This window comes from Meles meles, chromosome 11, assembly GCF_922984935.1.
Source record: "Meles meles chromosome 11, mMelMel3.1 paternal haplotype, whole genome shotgun sequence".
NCBI classification, from domain to species: Eukaryota; Metazoa; Chordata; class Mammalia; order Carnivora; family Mustelidae; genus Meles; species Meles meles.
In genome coordinates, this window is record NC_060076.1 from 57,194,922 (window position 1) to 57,217,324 (window position 22,403).

The 22,403-nt window shown below is 34.6% G+C and overlaps 1 protein-coding gene across 1 annotated transcript in view; it reads right to left on the minus strand.

Annotated features, from left to right (window-relative positions):
• Nucleotides 1-17,039: 17,039 nt before the first annotated feature.
• LOC123952586 (60S ribosomal protein L10a-like) overlaps nucleotides 17,040-22,403 on the minus strand; it is a 54,836-nt gene continuing 49,472 nt past the window's right edge. Inside the window, exon 3 of the mRNA XM_046021847.1 lies at nucleotides 17,040-17,582. Coding sequence (XP_045877803.1) covers nucleotides 17,056-17,582 — 527 coding nt within the window. The 3' untranslated portion in view covers nucleotides 17,040-17,055. The remainder of the gene's footprint in view (nucleotides 17,583-22,403) is intronic.

Sequence of the window (22,403 nt, forward strand, 5' to 3'; positions counted from 1 at the left end):
CCCTTAATATTAAAAAATTAAGTCTTATATTTTGTGCTCCCCTTAGAAATTATTATCCAGTTTATTATTACTTTTATTTTATTTTATTTTTAAAAGGCTTATCTATTTATTTGAAAGAGAGAGAAGGAGAGGGAGTGGAAAAGAGAACTCAAGCAGACTCTGCTCCCAGTACAGAGTCTGATGTGGGCCTCAATCTCACCACTCTAAAATTGTCATTTCTGACAAAATCAAGAGTTGGAGACTTAACCAACTAAACCAATAGGCACTTCCTATATTTTAAAACTCTAAAAATTAATAATCAATATTCAATACCTCCAGCTTCACATCCAACATTTTTAATCCTAACTGTACATTTCTAATCTGACTAATATAAATCTAACTGTAGGCCTTTTCTATTTTACTGATATTATTTTTCAAATATTAATGTTTATTTCATGTTAAATTTAGTCCTACCTGGACTAAATTTTGAACTAATAAATTTTGACTAATATTTGAATCTGCTAACCATTAATCTTGTCCTGATGCAAATATTTTCTTTTACTTTTCAAGTAGTGAATATTCACTACTTTTCTCATTGGCTCTCAAGCCAAATGGTTTCTGTCTCCCTGCCTCTTCAATTTCTGCTGCATTCTGTGCTAAAAATGTAGTATTCCTATAGATATTTTTGTTGTCCTTCTATTTATTTTGTTCTCATTTCTCTGTGTTTGGTCAATATCACTTATTCCCATGGCTCCAGTTCTCACACACACAAAAAAATGACAAACTAATAAATACTCTCTCCATGACTTTTTCTGAACTTCATATCCAACTGCCCTGCTCTTGTACCTGTCATATATAGAATCATACATATTATATATATATAATGTATGATCTAATAACGTATAACATCATTTATGAATGAAATAAAGTACTTATCCTGCCTTTCATGTATGGAGAGTATTTGAAGATAACCAGATGTTGAGGGAAAGATCAACTTTCTGGAGGAATCACCCCTAATAAACACTGATAACTCATCAACAGCTGTTACCCATTGCAGCATATTGATGTGGAGTGTTATGATAGGAGGATCAGACTAATTGCTCGAATCTCTCATCAGTGTTAAAATGATTAAACAATAGAAAAACGAACATGATTTATTTTTTGATATGATACAATATGCATTAAACAATACTACCTATGACATTCTTTCCAAACATTGAATATGAATCACACTATTAACCACATAACTTTAGAAAAAAACATGAGAAACAAACTAACAACATTGTAAAGATACAATCAGCTGAACCCCCCAAATATGGAAAATTCTTTGTAACATGTGATAAGTTTTCTTAAATAAAGTAATACCACAGGGAAAATGAAACAGACTAAAAAGATAAGTCAAATACAATGTACAGATTTTATTTGGATCTAAATTCTAAACAAAAATTAAATTAAATTAAATATATTTATAAAATTATCAGCAATAAATTAATGGAGATTTTTAACTCACAGTAACGGACTAACTATAATTTTGTTGTTTGTGTTAATCATTTGGACAATATTTTTAAAAAACTCAATGTATTAGTCTATATATAATATGTGTATATATATTATATGCACAAATACTATATAAAGTGTGTATTCATAGTATATAAAATATATGTGATTTAAATTTTTTACAATGTATTTTAAATACTTCAGAAATAAGATGGGGTACAATGAAATAAAAAAGACATAAGGTTGTTTAGCTGAAACTAGATAATGAGGTCATGAAGATTCATATACTATTCCTTTTCAGTTTTTCTGAAAAGTTTTACAAAAACAAGAAAAGGTTTAACAAATCCTAGTTTATTCCCTTCTGTATGTATTACAAAGTGTTTTATTTGTTCATTTGCTTAACAGTGGTGACAGTTTGTGTGTGTCACATCTCCTTAAAAATTGACATAGAGGTATAGAAGTGTTATGATTGACTGATTTTTTTAATCTCCTAGATATTGAAGCTAGGCAAAATAATATTTAGTTTTTATCCAAGCCATGAAATTAAGAATCATTGGTATAATATTGAAAACACTTACTTGTTCTGTCCAAACATTTGTTAGAGTATCACATTAAATAGAATGGTGATAACTATATAAATTTAAAGCACCTCCTTGTAAAACTAGAATTTTTATATTATTAGCAGATATGTTTTACTTTTAGAATATGAAAATATTATGGTTTTCTTTCTTTTATGTTTTCTCTTTAGTTTATCAGTGGTCTTGTAGCTTTTGAATGTAAGTTTTATCAGATACAATAGAAAAAACTTGAAATTACTACCAACGTTTCCACTTTCTCATAACTATGCCTGTGCTTTCCCTGTCCTTCCAGTGACAGACTTGCCTCTTTGAATAAATCTGAAAATTTGAGCCAATCATTACTCTCAGACTAACTCTTGATGACAGGTTGAGTTCATTTGCTAAACTGGACCAACCTGATTAATTACTTACTGTGTTTATCCAGAGATGGCAAGGAAGGCTCTCCTTTTGCTTTGAAGAAAACCTGTAATCCAGAACTGCTTTTAGCAATGTAGTGATTGGTAATCCCCTGTTGTGTGTGTGTGAGTGTGGTTTCAAGTTTTTATTTAAACTCCAGATAGTTAACATACAGTGTAATATTAGTTTCAGGTGTAGCATTTAGTGATTCATGTCTTACATACAAAACCCAGTGCTCATCACAAGTGCACTCCTAAATACCCATCACCCATTTAACCTATCCCATGCCCACCTCTCTTCCAGCAATCCTCATTTTGTACTCTATAGTTAAAAGTCTATTTTATGGTTTGCCTCTCTCTTTGCTATGGGTAATCTTCGTGAAGATAGTCTATCCAGCAAAATAAAAACCACATCCAGAAAGATGAGGTGATAATTAGTGGAGAGAGAGAGGAAGAGAGAAAAACAAAGACAAAGGGAAAGAGAGAAAGAAAGGGAGATGGAGAGAGGAGGAGGAAAGCAGTGTACATATCTTCATGTCCTTGGTTTAATTTATCATTGATAGAAGCTCAAGTCTTTTGTTTGGAATAAAGAACAGATAGATTTTCAATTTTTCCATGTTTATTTAAATTGGGGTTTTGTCACATACAAATAGATACCCAACTACTGTGCAAGATTCTCAATTGTGTTCATATTTTGGCTATCAAGAAAATCATTTGGGGAAAAAAATAAATCCATCCAGAATTGTGTAAATTCATTCACATATTTATTCATCCAGCATAGTTGAGGCATAGTTTTATGCCTGGAACTAAACCTATTTGGAAACATAGTGAATATTGATGTACAAAGATCTCTGCTTGCATAATTCTCCCAATATATGGCAATTATACAAATCATTACAATGGAAGGTGGTGCATTTTTTAAGAACCATATGCAAAGCGCTAAAGAAACACAGAAAATAGACAATGTAACCCTGTCAGTTCCAAATTTTCTTTGAAAAGCTATCTCATCTTCAAATATATAATTAAATCATTAATAGATAATGTTTGATAAAGTATAATAGTTTCAGTAATATGCACTAAATACACAATGCAGAATCTGAAAAATTGCCCGAGTTTCATGTTGAAATCAATATGGTACCACATAAAGATAACAGAATCAAGTCAAAACACTGGAGTGACTCTCAACCATCCTTACAGACTAGCATTACTTATAGAACTTTAACTAAGGACCTATACATAGGATTCACCCTAAGTGGCTGTGTTCCATTAATCTGGAGCAGCTATTTAAATTGCTATTTAAATTGCTGCAAAATTTGTTGGGCTTCCAAGGTGGATAATTACTGACCTAGAGTAAGTATTTCTTAGAAATTAACAGAAATGCATGAAAGGATTTTTTCTTCTTTCTGTTTGCAGTATTGGGAATTTCAAGGCAATGCATGGAAATTTGCAAGTATAAGAAGTCAAACACCTGACACCTACATTCTGCTCACCATGGTGAATAGTGAAAAGTAATGGAAAATTGTATTCCAAAAGATTTTTTTGGAGGAGTTCATTGAGATGACATGACCTCCAGTTTACTTGGGAGCTGGGCCCTGGCAATGAGAGGCTACTCACTGTCTCCCCTGTCCTTGGAATCTGCACTCCACTGGCCTTCTGCTTACTAGAAGCTGCACAAGCACACAGACTTGAGATGGTGGTATGTTGATATCATCTGGATGGTATATGTGACTCAGCCCAGTTAAGGCCTCTGCATAAACTTTCAGATTCTGGTGGGAGGGTGCATCATCGACTTGTCTTGTAGCTGCCCAAGACAGCCTGCTAAATTCCCTTGCTTGATATACCTGCCACCTAGCAGCCTGGAGCAGTCCCTTTCTTCAGTTCTTCCTTCCCCTCCCTGTGGTGGGGTCAGTTTGTGAAAAACAGTTTCATTAATGACAACACAAATTGCAACTAATAAAAATGTGTAGAACAAAATTGTTATTGATATGATATGATAACTATATTATGTTGCACATATATAATTTTTTTCACCTTAGTGAAAAACTTTGCTGTTCATCTGAAAGTTTTATTAAAACACAAATAATCACTGTTTACATCTTAGAGATTCAATATTCAATTGGTGGGGTGCCTGGGTGGCTCAGTGGGTTAAAGCCTCTGCCTTCGGCTCAGGTCATGATCCCAGGATCCTAGGATCAAGCCCCGCATGGGACTCTCTGCAAAGTGGGAAGCCTGCTTCCTCCTCTCTCTCTGCCTGCCTCTCTGCCTACTTGTGATCTCTGTCTGTCCAATAAATAAATAAAGTCTTTAAAGACTTTATTTAATATTCAATTGGTGATGTTCACTTACATGTGATTTACACAAACACTAGTCATTCTGTTTACAGTGACTTTGCTCTAGATGACTTGAAAAAAGAACACTGAACACATATTTTTATAAAAATGAAACTGCAGGGGCGCCTGGGTGGCTCAGTGGGTTAAGCTGCTGCCTTCGGCTCAGGTCATGATCTCAGGGTCCTGGGATCGAGTCCCGCATCGGGCTCTCTGCTTGGCGGGGAGCCTGCGTCCCTCTCTCTCTCTCTCTGCCCGCCTCTCTGTCTACTTGTGATCTCTCTCTGTCAAATAAATAAATAAAATCTTTAAAAAAAAATGAAACTGCAAGTGTTTCATTGAACATGTAATTCTATGTACCCAGTAATGTTATATTATAGGGAAAAGTAAATCACATTTTCTAAATTCTAACTTGCTGAAACAAGCCTAATGTATAAACAATAATACCAGTGCAATGTTGTGTGATGAAATAAAAATAGTGAAATGTTCTTAAAAATATTATATTCTGTAGAATCACATATTTCTTGAATGCTAGGTTCAAAACTACGGCGAAAATTACTAAGGTAAAAAATTACATCTGTATGTCTTTTAAATATTCTACAACATATGCTATAGATATGCACAGTAATGCTTATGGAAAAAATGATTTTAAAACAACTGAGCTAGAGAATAGGTAGTAATGAAAAAAATACTACATGAAGATAATCTTTCAAACCATTTTGACTTTGGGATTATCACTAAGTAATAATTATATAATTGTATATTAAGTACTAGGCACATTTCTAAGTGCTTTTCATGAATTAATTCATTCTTCCTCTCTGAATACTCAAATACTCTTATGATTAAATGATACTCTTAATATTATTATCAAATGCAACTAATGGATCACATGATGACAGTATGTTTAGCATTGAAAGAAACTTCCAAACACTTCCAAAGTGTTTTTGTATTAGAATCTTTATTATATTAATCATAATTATTTTAAATTCCCTCTCTGATAATTCCAACATCTGATCTGTTTGTGTCTTATGCTGTGCCATCAGACTTTGTTTTTGTTTGTTTGCTTTGTTTTGCTTTTTTGCCTTTTAATACGCCTTTTAAGTCTTAAAATTTTTTGTCGAATGTCAGACATGATGTATCAGAAAATAGAAATTGAGCTAATTCAGCTTTATTGTGAGTATTTATGTCTCTCTAGAATTTAAGGGTGTTTGTAACATTTTCTATGACTGTAGGCAACAGAAAGTTCAAATTTCTCCAGTATCCTTGCATTGGTCTCTGTATTCTCTTTGGGATTTCCTAAGAACTGCTCTTTAGAAGAGGTCTTCACTGTAATCTCTGTTACCATACTGGGTTTCTGTTGGTGTCGTGGCTAGGCATGGGGAAGGAGAAGAATCCTATAATATCATGATTAAATCTCAGCATTCTAGTGGCAATGTGTCCAAGTTGTACATTTGTAAACATTGCTCAGCTTCCCTCCCCACCTAGGGTGAGACAGAATGACCAATAGGGCACAAAGTTGGGGAAATGACCTTTCCCCAGATCCAATAAGGCTTTGATAAGTCTATTCCCTGTGTTACAGAGAAAGCTCTAAACCTATTTTATAATGGTTACTTTTCCCTCCTCTGACAGATTCATGAAGGGAGTTTTCTTGGCAACTCTTCAGAAGACTGGTTGGTTTTCTGGAGGTGAAACTCACAGAAGTTTGTGTTCTTCCAAGACTCTAGCCCCAAGAGTTTCTCACACTTACCTTCATAGTCTATATTTATCCTCTGGCACTTCATCAAAATTACTTTTTATAAACTCCGCCTACCAGTTTATGGCTCCTGCCATTTCTTCTCCAGGTTAGGAGCTAACTCCCAGCTGTGACTTCACGGACTTGCCTGTCTCTCTGGCTTTCCAAGTGGCAGTTCCCTTGCAAACTCAGTTCTTTGATGTGTCCACAACAGGGCATCGATTTCCAGTTTGTTCAGCTGTTTCTTATTGTAAGAAGGAATATAAAACTTCCAAGTTCTTTATGTGTTAGCACTTAAGCCAGAAATCATGGATTTGTATTTTTAAAAGCTACACTTTAATTAATATTTTCAATTTAAATGCAATACTATAATATTTTTCATATCTTTATTGATTTTATATTTATCATTTCTTTAATATGGAACATTTCTTTTACTAGAAATATTAACATATTTATTTGTGCTATCCTATTATATTCTCAAAAAATTTTAAAGTTATAATACTACTATTGTAGCTCAAGATTTCTTGTCAAAAACTTTTGTCCTTGGAATATGTATCACAAAGCCTGTGCAGCCAGACTACTGTATTCAGATTTATTACAAAACACTTACTGTCTCTTTGGAGCTTTGTTAACTAATTGATACATAGTTCTGTTTGTTTTTTCTCTTATTTTAATTTTAGGCTTGATTTTTTCTTGAAAATTGAATCTTAATTTTTTTACTATGCAAAACACTGACATGGTTCACTAACGAACTTTTAAAATATGGCATATTCAGAGAAATATTACTTTCATTTATATCTCTTATACTCATTCTTCCTGCCCTCCCCTAACAATATGTCCTAGAAATAAACCCAAAATGAACATTTTATTTCTTTTAATAATAATTATCATCTACTAATTCATCCTTCCCTGTATGCCCATATCATAGTTTATTCAACTAGTTACCTGTTGTGGTGTTAAAGTTGTGGATTGTTTCAAAACTTTGCTATAATAAATAACAGTATAACAATATTCCTGTGCATGATGCTGTTTTATATTTGTAGAAGTGAATCAAACTCCACTCAGTAGAAGTTATAACATTTTGAAATCCTCCAAAATATAAAAATTTCTATTTTCTACAACCTAGCCAACAGAGTATGTTGTCAGGCTTTCTGATTTTATAAATCTGATAAAAGAGAAATGCTATTACTATGAAGTTTTATGTGTTGTGGTTATTATTATATTAAAATGTAATTTCATGTAAATAGGGGATATTTTCCTATTTTTTTCCTCCTATTCACATTTACTTATAATTTTTTTGCCCAACTTGCTCTTTTGTTTCCATTTTTCAGAGTATTTTATATAGTAGTCATGTTAAGGTTTTGTCTGTAATATCAACAGATGATATTTTGTTCAAGTTCTTCCTTTGGCTGTTGCCTTTTCTGTAATTCAGTTTTCATTAGTTTTAATTTTTTTTAAATTTTTATTTATTTATTTGACAGAAAGATCACAAGTAGGCAGAGAGGCAGGCAGAGAGAGAGGGGGAAGCAGACTCCCCGCTGAGCAGAGAGTCTGATATGGAGCTCTATCCCAGGACCCTTAGATCATGACCTGAGCTGAAGGCAGAGGCTTAACCCACTGAGCCACCCAGGCACCCCTAGTTTTAATTTTTGATTACAATACTTATACATTTATTTTATTTCTTTTGAATTTTAAATAGAATAATGTTCCACAGGCACATAAAAAGTAGCTGTACTTTATACTATTAGTATGCATAATTGGATAGATCAATGTGAACCTCCTATTGATTGCTTTTAGATGAATTTCATCTTTACTTAATATTGGTTCCATTTGATTTGAGAAAAAATAGTGTGCAGGAGGCTTACTAAGAAGTGGCCTTAACATCAGTAATTATAGATAGAAATGGAAAAAGCCAGATTGGGCCAGAGGAAGTAGTTGGGATGTCATGCAGTATCCACAAAGGCTCAGCTAGCAAACCTAGACAGTGAAGCTGAAATGGCCCTTCAGAATTGTTCCATGTTACACTGATGGGGGCAAGCACTTATACTTTTATATTGATTGATCTCTGGATGTAGACTGACACCAGAAAGGGGGTTTGTTCTTGAAAGACCCAACTCCCTCTGGCCAAGAAAATTTTTAGAGAGAGCTAAGAATTGGGATTTGGCAGTTGGCTGTACTCCAAACAGTTTAGGGAAAGGTCTCTCAATGCTGCAGGAGTTTCTGGGCAGTTTCTATATCTTTCTACTTGCATGTCCTGTAGCCTCTGCTTTCTGAGGATGGCTACTGATTTTTTAGTGTACAACTGCCAATAATTTTTATCTTTGCTGAGAATTGTGGTAATTATAAAATATTCTACTTTTTTTAAAATTAGCTCACCTTGTCAGATTTAAAATTTATACTTGTGTAAGTTTTGTTTAAATTGTCTGATATATTTTGCTCATTCTTTGATTTTTAATCCATTCGTAATACCTTGCTTTTAGTGTATTTTTATATAGAATGTAGAGTTGTGTTTTTCTTCTTCTGAATAATGAGTTAAGCCAATTTACATTTATTGATGGAATTTATGTTTGCCATTAGCTCTCTTATTCAGTTGTATGTTAAAAATACTGTATATTTAGCATGTATGCTTTTACTATAGAGCCTAAATTTTTCACTGCTTGCTAAAGGTATTTTGGTATTAGAATGTTTCTACTTATGTTATAATGGTTACTTTTAAACTAATGATATTATCTGATGCTTAAGCCCACTTTTCCTTGTATAGACTCTCACTCTTTGATTTGTGGCTTTTCTTCTTTGGTATTCAGTGTTTCCCTATCTCCCATGTGGTTGTCCATGAGTTTACTCTATTTTTTCATATAGTATTTATGTGTACGTGTGCGTGTGCACATATGTACACAATAACAACACTGCCAAAGTCTCTGAAATTCTTTTACACTCTTCTCAAGTTTGGCTTGGCCTTAAAATTATATATAACCAGTGTTTTTAAATATATTTTTGTTTATGCTTCCTCATTCATCTTTGGATTAAATGAAACTTTTTCTTTAGAAGGAAAAGCTCTTGGAATTAGCATGTTCTGGTTTGTTTAGTTGTGTCACTTTTAATATTATTACCAATATAATTTAAGATTGAGTGTATAATTTTACTATTTATTTTCTACACATGATCTTTATCTTTTTAAAATTATCTTATGTTTTGACTATTGTTTCTCCTTATCTGTTTTTACTCATGTAAGCTTTCACTTTGCATTTAATGGATCCCCTAGGAATTACATCATGCAATATTTATTAATTTGAATGTAAAATAATTTTATTTATTTATTTTATTTTATTATTTTATTTTTTAAAGATTTTATTTATTTATTTGACAGAAAGAGATCACAAGTAGGCAGAGAGAGAGAGAGGGAAGCAGGCTCCCTGCTGAGCAGAGAGCCCAATGCGGGGCTCAATCCCAGGACCCTGGGATCATGACCTGAGCCGAAGGCAGAAGTTTAACCCACCGAGCCACGCACCCTGGATATAACATAATTAAAAAAAATTCCTGGATAATGAGGAACCTTAGAAACACTTTAATATTATGCATTCTCTTTTTAAATTACATGTGATTGTTGTGATGCATTTTATTTATCTCCATGTTGTAAACTCCACAAATATTTTAATTACTGTTTTATTGGTAAATATTTTATTAAATTTGCCACTATATAAAATTTTCTGTTTCTCATATTTGTTCTTTTCCTTCAAACTCCCTTTCAGGTTATGTTTCCTTCTGAGTGAAGACTGTTCTTTTCCATTATATTTGGAGGAGGTCTGCTGCTGGTGAATTTTCTCTATTTTGTTTGGCTGAAAGTGTCTTTATTTAGGCTTCATTTTATCTGGAAAGTTATTTTCTTGAAGCATAAGGAATATAATTCTATAGGGCTCTGGTTTCCATTCTTTCTTTTGAGATACCAGCTGTCACTTTATTGATGTTCCTTCAAAATTTTTCTCCAGAGACTCCACTCCCCCTCCTTTCATATAGTGTTTTATTTTCAGCAATTATCATATGATATTTCTGGGTGCACTTTATTTGTGTTAATCCTGTTTCAGATTTGTAGAGCTTTTTGATTCAGTGACAAAAAAGTTTTTTAAAATTAGTTTTGTAATTCCAGTACATTGTAGGACATATAATTTCTTCTACCCATTTTATAATTTCCTCTACCCATTTTTTTTTAAATCTTAAACTCTTGGTATGCTCTTGTTTATTATTGAAAATAATAAGCATAGTTATTTTGGCTTGTGTCTGCTATCTTCATATTTCTTCATGTAAGTTATTAAGGTTTAACACTATTCTTTTTTAGAGCTGTTTTAGGTCTACCAAAATACTGAACAGTAGGTATATTTGCCATTTACCTCCTGCCCCCACACATGGATAGCCTCCTCATTGTTAACATCCCCTACTAGTGTGATACATTTGTTGAAATTGCTGAACCTACAATGACACATCATAATCATCCCAAATACACAGTTTACTTTTGGGTTCATTCTTGGTATTGTATATTCCATTCAAATTCCATTCAAAAGGCTTATACATTTGTATAATGGCATGTCTCCATCATTATAATATAGTGCAGAGTATTTTCACTGTTCTAAAAATGTTTTGTGTTTTCTCCCTCTCCTCTAAGCCCTGGAAAACACTGATCATTTTACTGTCTCCATAGTTTTGAGTTTTCCAGATGTCACTTAGCTGGAATCATACAGGATTTTGTTTATTCAGATTGGCTTCTTAGTAACATGCATTCAAGTTTACTTCACTTCCTTTCATGACTTGGTAGCTCATTTCTTTTTAGCATGCACTGAACAATATCGCATTAGGTATATCACAGTATGTATATCCATTTACCTACTGACAAACATCTTCATTGCTTTCAAGTATTAAAACATCCATACAAGCCAAAGCAATCTACAAATTCAATGTACTCTTTATCAAAATTACAATAACATTAACCATCCATAGAAGTTGAACAAATTATCCTAAAATTTGTTTGGAACTCCAAAGATGCCAAATAGCCAAAGCAATCTTGAGAAAGAACAACACTGGAGGCATCATGCTCCTTGTTTTCAAACTATATTACAAAGCCATAGTCATGAAAGCAGTGTGCTATTGGCATAAAGAACAGACACATAGATCAATAGAACAGGAGAGAGATCAGAAATAAACCATGTGTATATAGTTAATTAATATATGACAAAGGAGCCAAGACTATATAATAGGAAAAAAAACAAAATAAAACACAACAGTCTCTTCCATAAATGACATTGGGGAAACTGGATAACCACCCGCAAAAGAATGAAGCTCGATCACTATCCTACACCACACTTAAAAATCAATACAAAATGAGTTAAGACTTGAATGTCAAACCTGAAGCCAAAAAATGCCTAGAAGAAAATATAAGTGGTAAGATACTTGACCTAAGTCTAGGTAATGATTTTTTTTTCATCCTGACACCAACTACAAAAGCAACAAAAACAAAAAAATAATCAAATGAATCTACCTCAAACTAAAAAGCTTCTGCACATCAAAGGAAACCATCCACAAAATGAACAGGTAACCTACTGAATGGGAGATGATATTTTCAAGAAGACCTGCAGATGCTCAACTGGTACATGAACAGATGTTCAACATCATTATTCATCAGGGAAATATAAATCAAAATCAAATGAGCTATAACTTTGCACCTGTTAGAATGGCTATTATCAAAAGATAAGCAATAATATAGTATTATATAATATATAATTATATAATATAATATATATTTTATATAGATAGATAGATGAGGATGTGGAGAAAAGGGAAAACTTGTGAGCTCTTGATGAGAATGTAAATTTGTGTAGCCACTATGGATGTTCCTCAAAAAAATAGCAATAGAACTACCATTATAATGTAGCAATTTCACTTTTGGGTACCTATCTGATCCAGCAATTCCACTTTTGAGAATTTATATGCATATTTAAATCAAAAAGATATTATGCACCCTCATGTTTATTGCAACACTATTTATGATAACCAAAATGTGAAAACAACTGAACTGTCCATGGATTGATGAATGGATAAAGAAAGTGTGGCATACACATACAATAGAATATCATTCAGCCATAAAAAAGGAATGAAATCTTGTCATGGCAAAAAAAAAAAAAAAAAAAAGATGGACATTGAGGGCATTAGGCTAAGTCAGAGAAAAACAAATACAATGTGATCTCTTTTATATGTTCAACCTTCAAACAAAATAAACAAATGAACAACTAAAAAACAAGTTCATAGATCTAGAGAATAGATTGATGGTTACCAGAGGCAGAAGTGTGGGAGAAATGGGTAAATGTAAAAAGGAAAAGACAAACAAACAAACTTCTGAATGAAAATTCATTTAAAAAAAATGTAAAGACAAACTAGAAAAGGATAACAATTGACAATATTGTTACATAGCACATTAAATATTAACTTGCTAAATGTAAGAAAAAAGAAAGTAGGCTTCTAAATGGTCACCAAAAAATAGTAGATTGGGGGTAGAATGGAAGTGTCAGGATGGCAGAGAAGTAGTAGGCTGAGATGACATCAGGTAGCAGGAGATCAGCTAGATATCTTATCAAACGATTCCAAACACCTACAAATCCAACCGGAGATTGAAGAGAAGAAGAGCAGAAATTCTAGAAACAGAAAATTGACCACTTTCTGAAAAGTAGGACCTGTGGAGAAGTGATTCCAAAGCGGCGGGAAGATAGACCACAGGGGTTGGGGCCAGCTCTCTGCAAGCAGCAGAACAATGGAGCACAAAATCAGAACTTTTAAAAGTCTGCTCCACTGAGGGACATCACTTCAGAGACTAAACTGGGGTGAAGCCCATGTGGGGACAGCACAGTCTCAGGTCCTGGAGGGTCACAGAAGCAGGGAAGCTGGCTATAGAGACAGAGCTGAGGAGTGAGCTCTCAACTCAGGGTTACCTTAAATTGTGACCTCTGGCAAAGGCCACTGCTCTGTGAGTGGTGGCCCCACAAGATCCAGGGAGAAAGCTCTGGAAGAGCGCAGGGATCTGCAGGGTTTGGAGACTCCAGGTGGGACTGTGTACCAGAGACAGAGACGCTTGGTCACAGGCTGGGTGAGCTCAGAGCACAGCCAGAGGCCAGGGAGACAGGAGTGATTGAGCACTTTTCTCTGAGGGTGCACTGAGAAGTGGGGCCTTGAGCTCTCGGCTCCTCTGGGATTGAGATTGGGAGGCCGCCATTTTCATTCCTGTCCTCCTGAAATCTACAGAAAGCATTCAGGGAACAAAAGCTCCTGAGAGCAAACCTGAGCAGATTACTTAGCCTGGGCTCTGGTAAGGGTGGTATAATTCTGCCTTGGGCAAAGACACTTGAGATTCACTACAACAGGCCCTTCCCCAAGAAGATCAGCAAGAAATACAGCCACAACCAAGTTCACTTACCAAGGAGAACAGCGGAATTCTAGAGGAGGAGAAAGCAAAGCATGGAATTCATGCTTCTCCCCATGATTCTTTGCTCTTGCAGAGTTAATTAAATTTTTTTAATATTTTTTTTCTTCTGCTATTTTTTAGATTTTTACCCTTTCCTCTTTTAATGTTTTACTAGTTTATCTTAACAATACCTTTCAAAAAAATTCTTTTTTGAACCTTCATTATTATACTCATATTTTATCCTTCATTGATTTTAACTTTTTTTTTTTTTTTTTTTACACATAGGGTTTTTCTTCTAAAAAAATGTGGGCTACAACTTCTTCTAATAGATCAAAATATATCCTAAATCTAGCACAGGGCTTTGTTCTAATCTCCAGCCTGAGCAAATTCTCTCCACTTTCTTTTTCTTTATTCCCCCAACCAACTTATCTTATGAACTAATTTTTTTAGAAAAAAAAATTCATTTTCATCTTTAGAGTCATATTCCATCCTTTCATCATGTTTACCCTTATATATGTTTTTCATTCTTTAAAATTTTGGGAGGTAGTCTCTTCTAAGAGGCCAAAATACTCCCAGAATTAAGTGGGTGACACTCTTCTAGTCGCCAGTCTAATGTGTGTGTATATATATATATATATATATATATATATATATATATATACATATATATATATTTTTTCTTTTCTATATATTTTCTTTTTTTTTCTTTTTTTAATTTTTTTTTCTGAACTTCTTTTTACTCCCTGTCTTCCCCCCACAATTTGGGGTCTCTTCTGATTTGGTTAAAGCAAATTTTACTGGGTTGTTTGCCACCCTTTTAGTATTTTATTTGCTCCTTCATATATTCTTATCTGGATAAAATGACGAGGTGGAAAAACTCACCACAAAAAAAAAAAAAAAAGAACTAGAGGCAGTACTGAAGGTCAGGTAACTAATCAATACGGACATTGGTAATATGTCAGATCTAAAGTTCAGAATGACGATTCTCAAGGTGCTAGCTGGGCTCAAAAAAGGCATGGAAGATATTAGAGAAACCCTCTCTGGAGATATAAAAGCCATTTCTGGAGAAATAAAAAACTATAATCTAACCAAGTTGAAATCAAAAAAGCTATTAATGAGGTACAATAAAAAAATGGAGGCTCTTACTGCTAGGATAAATGAGGCAGAAGAAAGAATTTAGTGATATGGAAGACCAAATGACAGAGAATAAAGAAACTGAGCAAAAGAGAGACAAACAACTACTGGACCACAAGGGGAGAATTCGAGAGATAAGTGATACCATAAGATGAAACAACATTAGAAAAATTGGGATTCCAGAAGAAAAAGAAAGAGAGAGGGGAGCAGAAGTTATATTGGAGAGAATTATTGTAGAGAATTTCCCTAATATGACAAAGGGAACAAGCATCAAAATCCAGGAAGCACAGAGAGACCCCCTCAAAATCAATAAGAATAGGTCCACACCCCGTCATCTAATAGTAAAATTTATAAGTCTTAGTGACAAAGAGAAAATCCTGAATGCAGCCTGGAAAAAGAAGTCTGTAACATACAATGGTAAAAATATTAGATTGGCAGCAGACTTATCCACAGAGACCTGGCAGGCCAGAAAGAACTGGCATGATATATTCAGAGCACTAAACGAGAAAAAACATGCAGCCAAGAATATTATATCCACCTAGGCTATCATTGAAAATAAAAGGAGAGATAAAAAGCTTCCAGGATAAACAAAAACTAAACGAATCTGTAAACACCAAACCAGCTCTACAAACAAACCATTGACCATAAGAGACTCAATCTCAGAAAACAAACTGAGGGTTGAGGGTTGTTGGTGGGGGGAGGTGGGCAGGGAGAGAGTGGTGGGGTTATGGACATTGGGGAGGGTATATGCCATGGTGAGTGCTGTGAAGTGTGTAAACCTGGCGATTCACAGACCTGTAGCCCTGGGGCTAAAAATACATTGTATGTTAATTAAAAAAAAAAAAGAAGAAGAAGAAGAAAGAAAGGTGGGATAAATAATTTCCCAAACAAACAAAAGCTGGAAGAGCTCATAATCACCAGACCTGCCTTACAAGAAGAAATGTTAAAGGGAGCTCTTTGAATGGAAATAAAAGAATGCTTATTAACATCATTAAAACATCAAAAAATGGTAGATTAAAAAACAAAATACTCTAAATGTAACCTTAAAGTGTAATCCTATTCATAAAAGTTTTCTTGTAAAATGAGTTACAGAGTATTAAAATTAGAAAGTTTCACATGGAGTTTTTGTAATTCCCAATAATAGATTTACGTGTTAATACAAAAAGTTTCCAAAAAGTTATTCCTTTGAAACTTTTTGATAAATTTAAGATTTAACCCACTTAAAATGCATTTACCATATGCAATTTAACATAAAAATTAGTTTCAATAAATTTATGGACTTTCAAAAAAAAAGATAGAAAAAAAAGTTTCATTTTGGAAGAGTAATTTAAATATACTTTCAAATGTATTTTTATTTGATATGATAGTGAAAATAAAATTACTATATATATTGACAGGTAACAATCATGTATTTTTGAGATAATGCATCATTTATGACTTAATATATTTGAATTTGAGATTTTATCCAAAATCCTAAAAGTCAAATTATATATTAGTGCCTACCTTGCCTAATTTAAGAACTAAATTTCCTTATGTATAATATACTTAAAATATTTATTACTATTTCAATCATTTTAAAATATAGATTCTTACATATCCCTTATATTAATTAGATTTATGCTATTTTCCTGAAATCCATTCATTTCACAGAGTTTACATAAAATTATGGGAGTTTTTAGTGGCCTTGATAGGTTCACAAAATAGCAGAATAAGTAAAACAAGTTATAAAAATGATGACGTATTAAGGTAGACCTCAGATATATGCAAAATATTTTTCTTACAGCACAAATGAAAAATAAACAAGCTTTTCTACAAAATGATATTTTCTTGGCAAATGTGTTAATTCATAAATAAACATAAATATAAATGAAAAATTTGTCAAGGCATATTTTATGGCCCAAAATGTAACCTATCTTTTTTTTTTTTTTTTTTTTTTTTTTAACGGTAGCACTAGGATTTATTGAACTGTGCCTTAGTACAGGTGCTGGGGCTTGCCCATGGTGCTCTTGATGTACAAGGCCCGGACGTTCTGCCAGTTCTTCTTGAGCAAGGACACCAGGAAATTGACTGCTAAGTGGATGTTGTACACAAGCTCATCATCTGTCATCTTCACGTGGCCAACAGCCACTGCTAGACACAGCACCTTCTTCATCTGGAATTTGATGGTGGACTTCACTTCATCCACTTTGGCCACCATGTTCTCATTGTGGGTCAGCAAGGAAGGAAACTTGCCAGCCTTATTCAGGCCTGGGCCCAGTATTCGTGGGATCTGCTTGATCAGAGATTCTGAAGCCAAAAAGGCGTCATACTTCTTGGCCAGCTTCTTGACTAACTTCTTATTCTTGTTGAGTTTCTTCAGCGCCTCAATGTCCATGTGGGGAATATCCACTGCCTTGGCCTCATCACAGTGCTGCTGGTCCCCCAAAACACACACGGAGAACTTGGGGCGGGGAGTGGACTTAAGCCCAGAACGTCCACATTCACCAACAGCTAGTCTGACTTCTCAAACTAGCCGGCGGGCTCGGCCAAGGCCTCCCCATGCCTCCCCTTTTATTTTAAGACCCAGGGTGGGGGTCCGTCAAAATGTAACCTATCTTGATGAATTTCCTTATGAGCTTGAGAATAAAGTGTTGTCTGCTGCCACTGGATGAAGTGATCTGTAAATTTCCACTATATTCAGTTGATTGATGGTATTGTTGAGTTTCACTATATCTTTACTCATATTCTGCATTCTGGGGTCTGTCCGTTTTTGCTAGAGGAGAGTTAAAGTCTCCACTGTAATAATAGATTCATTGCCTCCTCCTTGCAGTTTTATGTGTTAAATTTTTGCTTCATATATTTCAATATTGTTGTTAGGCACAGATACTTTAGAAGTTATTAAGTGTTTTTGGAACTTTGACTCCTTTTTTATTACATAACATCTTTCATTTTTTGTGATAACATTTCTTTCTTTAAAGCTTGCTCTATTTGAAGGGCATCTTGGTGAGTCAGTCAAGCATATGCCTTTGGTTCAAGTCATGAACCTAAGGTCCTGGGATTGAGGGAGGGTCCTGCTGAGAGGACATCATCTGTCTTTCTCTCAAATAAATAAATAAAATCTTTAAAAGTAAATAAAGTTTGCTCTATTTGAAATTAGTATAGCTACTTCCCCTTTCTTTTGATTAGTGTTAGCACGGTACATCTTTCTCCATCCATTTCCTTTAAAACTATTTGTCTTTTTTTTTTTTTTTTTTTTTTTTTTTTCTCATTTTATTTATTTTTTCAGCGTAACAGTATTCATTCTTTTTGCACAACACCCAGTGCTCCATGCAAAACGTGCCCTCTCCATTACCCACCACCTGTTCCCCCAACCTCCCACCCCTGACCCTTCAAAACCCTCAGGTTGCCCCAACCTCCCACCCCTGACCCTTCAAAACCCTCAGGTTGTTTTTCAGAGTCCATAGTCTCTTATGGTTCGCTTCCCCTCCCCAATGTCCATAGCCCGCTCCCCCTCCCCCAATCCCACCTCCGCGCAGCAACCCCCAGTTTGTTTTGTGAGATTAAGAGTCATTTATGGTTTGTCTCCCTCCCAATCCCATCTTGTTTCATTTATTCTTCTCCTATCTCCTACCCCCCCATGTTGCTTCTCCATGTCCTCATATCAGGGAGATCATATGATAGTTGTCTTTCTCCGATTGACTTATTTCACTAAGCATGATACGCTCTAGTTCCATCCACATCGTCGCAAATGGCAAGATTTCATTTCTTTTGATGGCTGCATAGTATTCCATTGTGTATATATACCATCAACAGATGAATGGATCAAGAAGATGTGGTATATAAAACTATTTGTCTTTATATTTAAAGTGGTTTTCTTGTAAACAACATATCGTTGGGTTTGTATTTGATCCATTTTTATAATCTATCTTTTAATTGGTGCATTCACACTGTTTATGTTCAAAGAAATTGTTAAGATAGTTGGACTCATATCTACAGTATTTGTTAGCTTTCTATTTGTTGTTCTTGCTTTTTTCCTATACTTGTCTTCTTATCTTTTCTTGTCCTTTATGGTTTCAGTTGAGATTTGATATGGTTCCATATTTATTCCTTTCTCAGCTTATATTTTGGTTGCACTTTTTCTACTTTTTCAAATTGTTGTCCTAGAGTATGTGATACATGTTTATAACTAATCCAAGTTCATTTTCACTTTACTTTACTGATAATACATATACATTTTGATAACAAAATAATTCTAATTTCTCCTTCTGGTTCCTTGCATCATTGATGTCATTTATTTCATTTATGTATACACATATATAAAATATATAAATATATATACATATAATTTAATACATTGTGGTTATTTTGAACAAATTCTTACCTGTGAGATCAACTAAGAATAAAATAAAAGTTTCTCCTTCACTTTCATTTATTCATTCTCCAGTGCTTTTTTTTGTGTATATCTATGTCTGATCTATATCATTTTCATTGTTCTTTTTTTTTAAGGATTTCCTATGAGGCAAAACTACTGGTAACAAATTCCTTCAACTTTTGTTTGTCTAAAAAATGTTTTTTTTTTCCCCTTCATTTTTGAAGGATAATTTTTACAGGAAACAGAATTTCACACTGAAGCGTTCTTTTTCTTCTTTCCAACACTTTATTTCTCTCTACTCTCTTCTTGTTTGTATATTTTTTTTCTATGTGAGATTCAATTCTTTGTTTCTCTATAAAAAAGCTTTTATACCCATCTCTGTCTTCTTTCAATTTTTTTTTTATTTACCTTTGTTTTTCAATAGTTTGAAAGTGATGTGCCTAAGTATATTGTTTTTGGTATTTATTCTGCTTGGTTTCTCTAACTTTCCTGGATCTATTGTTTGGTGTCTTTTGGGGGAAATTCTCAGTCATTATTGTTTTAAATATTTCTTTCTTTTCCTTTTTCTCTTTCTTTTCCCAGTATTCCCATTTTGTGTATATTTTTACCTATTGTAGCTATCCCAGTGTTCTTGGATATTCTGGGTTTTTGTTTGTTTGTTTGTGTTTGTTTTATTATTATTATACTTTTTCTCTACTTTGCAATTTTGGAGGTTTCTATTGAGAAGTGCTGAAGGCCAGGAATACTTTCCTTAGCTGTGACCACTCTACTAATAAGTCTAGCAAAGGCACTTCATTTCTTCTCTAGCATCCCAGTGTTTTTGATCTCCAACATTTCTTTTTGATTCTTTCTTAGGATTTCCATCTCTCTGCCTGCATCTTGTCTACTCCATCAATTAGAGATTTTAGCCAACCCATCATAATTGTTTTAAATTCCAGTCCTGATAATTCTAATATCTCTACTATGTCTGGTTCTAATGGTTGCCCTGTCACCTCATTTTGCACTTTGTTTGTTTGTTTGTTTTTTGGCCTTTTGGTGTGCCTTATATTTTTTTCTTCATACCTCTACATGATTTAGCAGTGGAAGAATGGCTGTAAATAGGCCTTAGTAATGTGGTGGTGTGGTATTGGGGGAAGGGAAGCATTCTCTAATCCTATGATTCTGTCTCAGTTTTTCAGTGAGTCTGTGCCTCTATACTGTGAGTTTTACATGTGCTCTTCAGTGTTCCCCTTCCTTGTAGGACAAGGAGTGGGCTGGGCAAAGAATGGGCAGGAAATGGTCATTTTCTCTCTTTGACCAGGAAGGTTAGCCATCTAGAGTTGGTTATTTCTGTTACCCTGGATCAGTTAAGCTCTGATAGTACTCCAGCTGGTTAAGATCAAGGTAATTAGTTTCTCCTGAAGGATGATCTCTTAAAGAAGTATAAAATGTCTTGGTATATTTCAAAATAGTCCCTTTTGCTCTCCCTGTAGTGGAAGCAGGGTCTAAGTAGAACTCCAATTACTGGGTCTCCCCCAGTTTTGTTTTGTTTTTGTTTTTGTTTTTAACTCATGGTAATCCACTCTGAGCCTCCAACAATTTGACAGTAATAGTTGTTTTTGTTTTTGTTTTTTTTTCTTTAGAGATGGGGAGGGACAGAGAGGAATCTTAAGTAGGCTCCACACCCAGCTTAGAGCCAAAGCAGGGCTCAGTCTCACAACCCTAATATCTGGACCTGAGCCAAGATCAAGTGTCAGATGCTTAACCGACTGAGCCACCCTGGTGCCCCTGCCTGTGATATTTCTGGTTTCCTTACCTGGAATTGTTTAGGTGGATGTTTCTTCTCTGGTAATTTGTGATTCTCTGTATTTACCTGTATCTCTTGTTTTTTAGGTAGTACTTTATGTACTCACTTCTAAGGATCTAAGAAGAATTGTTGATCTTCTATTTGTTTAGTTTCCTACTTGTTAGCACAGCTTGGCAACTTCCCAGCCTCTTACAGTCTGGGTTCACAAACTTCTTAAAGTATTAAATTTTATGGAAATATGTATACAAGTAGCAGTGAGGGCCCAAGAGGACCAAGACTCAAGACTTTCATTTTCTCCTTATTCAACATTCTAATATGCTAGAGATCCATGTATAGTGAGAAGTGGGAAATGATTTGAAAGAAAAAGAAGATAGTGGTCCTAACATTTTATTTCCTTTTATGTTTCAGATAGAACATAGTATCAAAAGCTCAGAGTATTCATTCCTGGGTAATGATTGTATATTAAAATAAGAATCTCTTACACATGCCCACACATAAGAAAATACAAATTTGGTAGAAATGTAAACATTGCAATTTTTTTTTTTAGAGTTTATTTATTTATTTGAGAGAAAGAATACAGGTAGGGGGAGGGGAAAAGGGAGAGGTATAAGAAGAATCCCTGCTGAGTAGGGACCCCCCCCAATGTATTTATACATTTTTGTTTATAAAGGCTAAAAACTTTTGGTTCTATCCTAGGGCTCAGTCCCCGGACACTGAGATCAGGGCCTCGACTGAAGGCAGACACTTAACTGACTAGCCACCCTGTTGCCCCAACATTGCCAATCTTCTTGGAAATCTAAATTTCACATCTGTCTGGCCAGTTAGTCCACCTGGCCTCTGTCCCCTTTCAGAAACCCACTCCAAGCTGAAGTCCAAAGAGCTGGGAGCCGAGAGGCTGGGGCAGGTGAACACTCTCAGCTTTCTGCATCTGCCTGCTCCCCCATGTACATCCAGCACCTGCAGGGACCTTCTACCTGCCCCCTGAGTGTGTCTCCAGCTCCTGCCTCTAGAGCTGAGAGAAGATCCCTCTCCCCCTCTACCCTTCATTTTTTGCAGGGAGCACACTCTTCACTCCCCTCTCTGTGCCCCTCTCTGTCTTTTTATACCATCCAGAAACCTGTTTGGGAGTAAAACAGCATTGCTCTATTCTGTATATACAAGGGCTCTTATAGCCTTTGGTGTT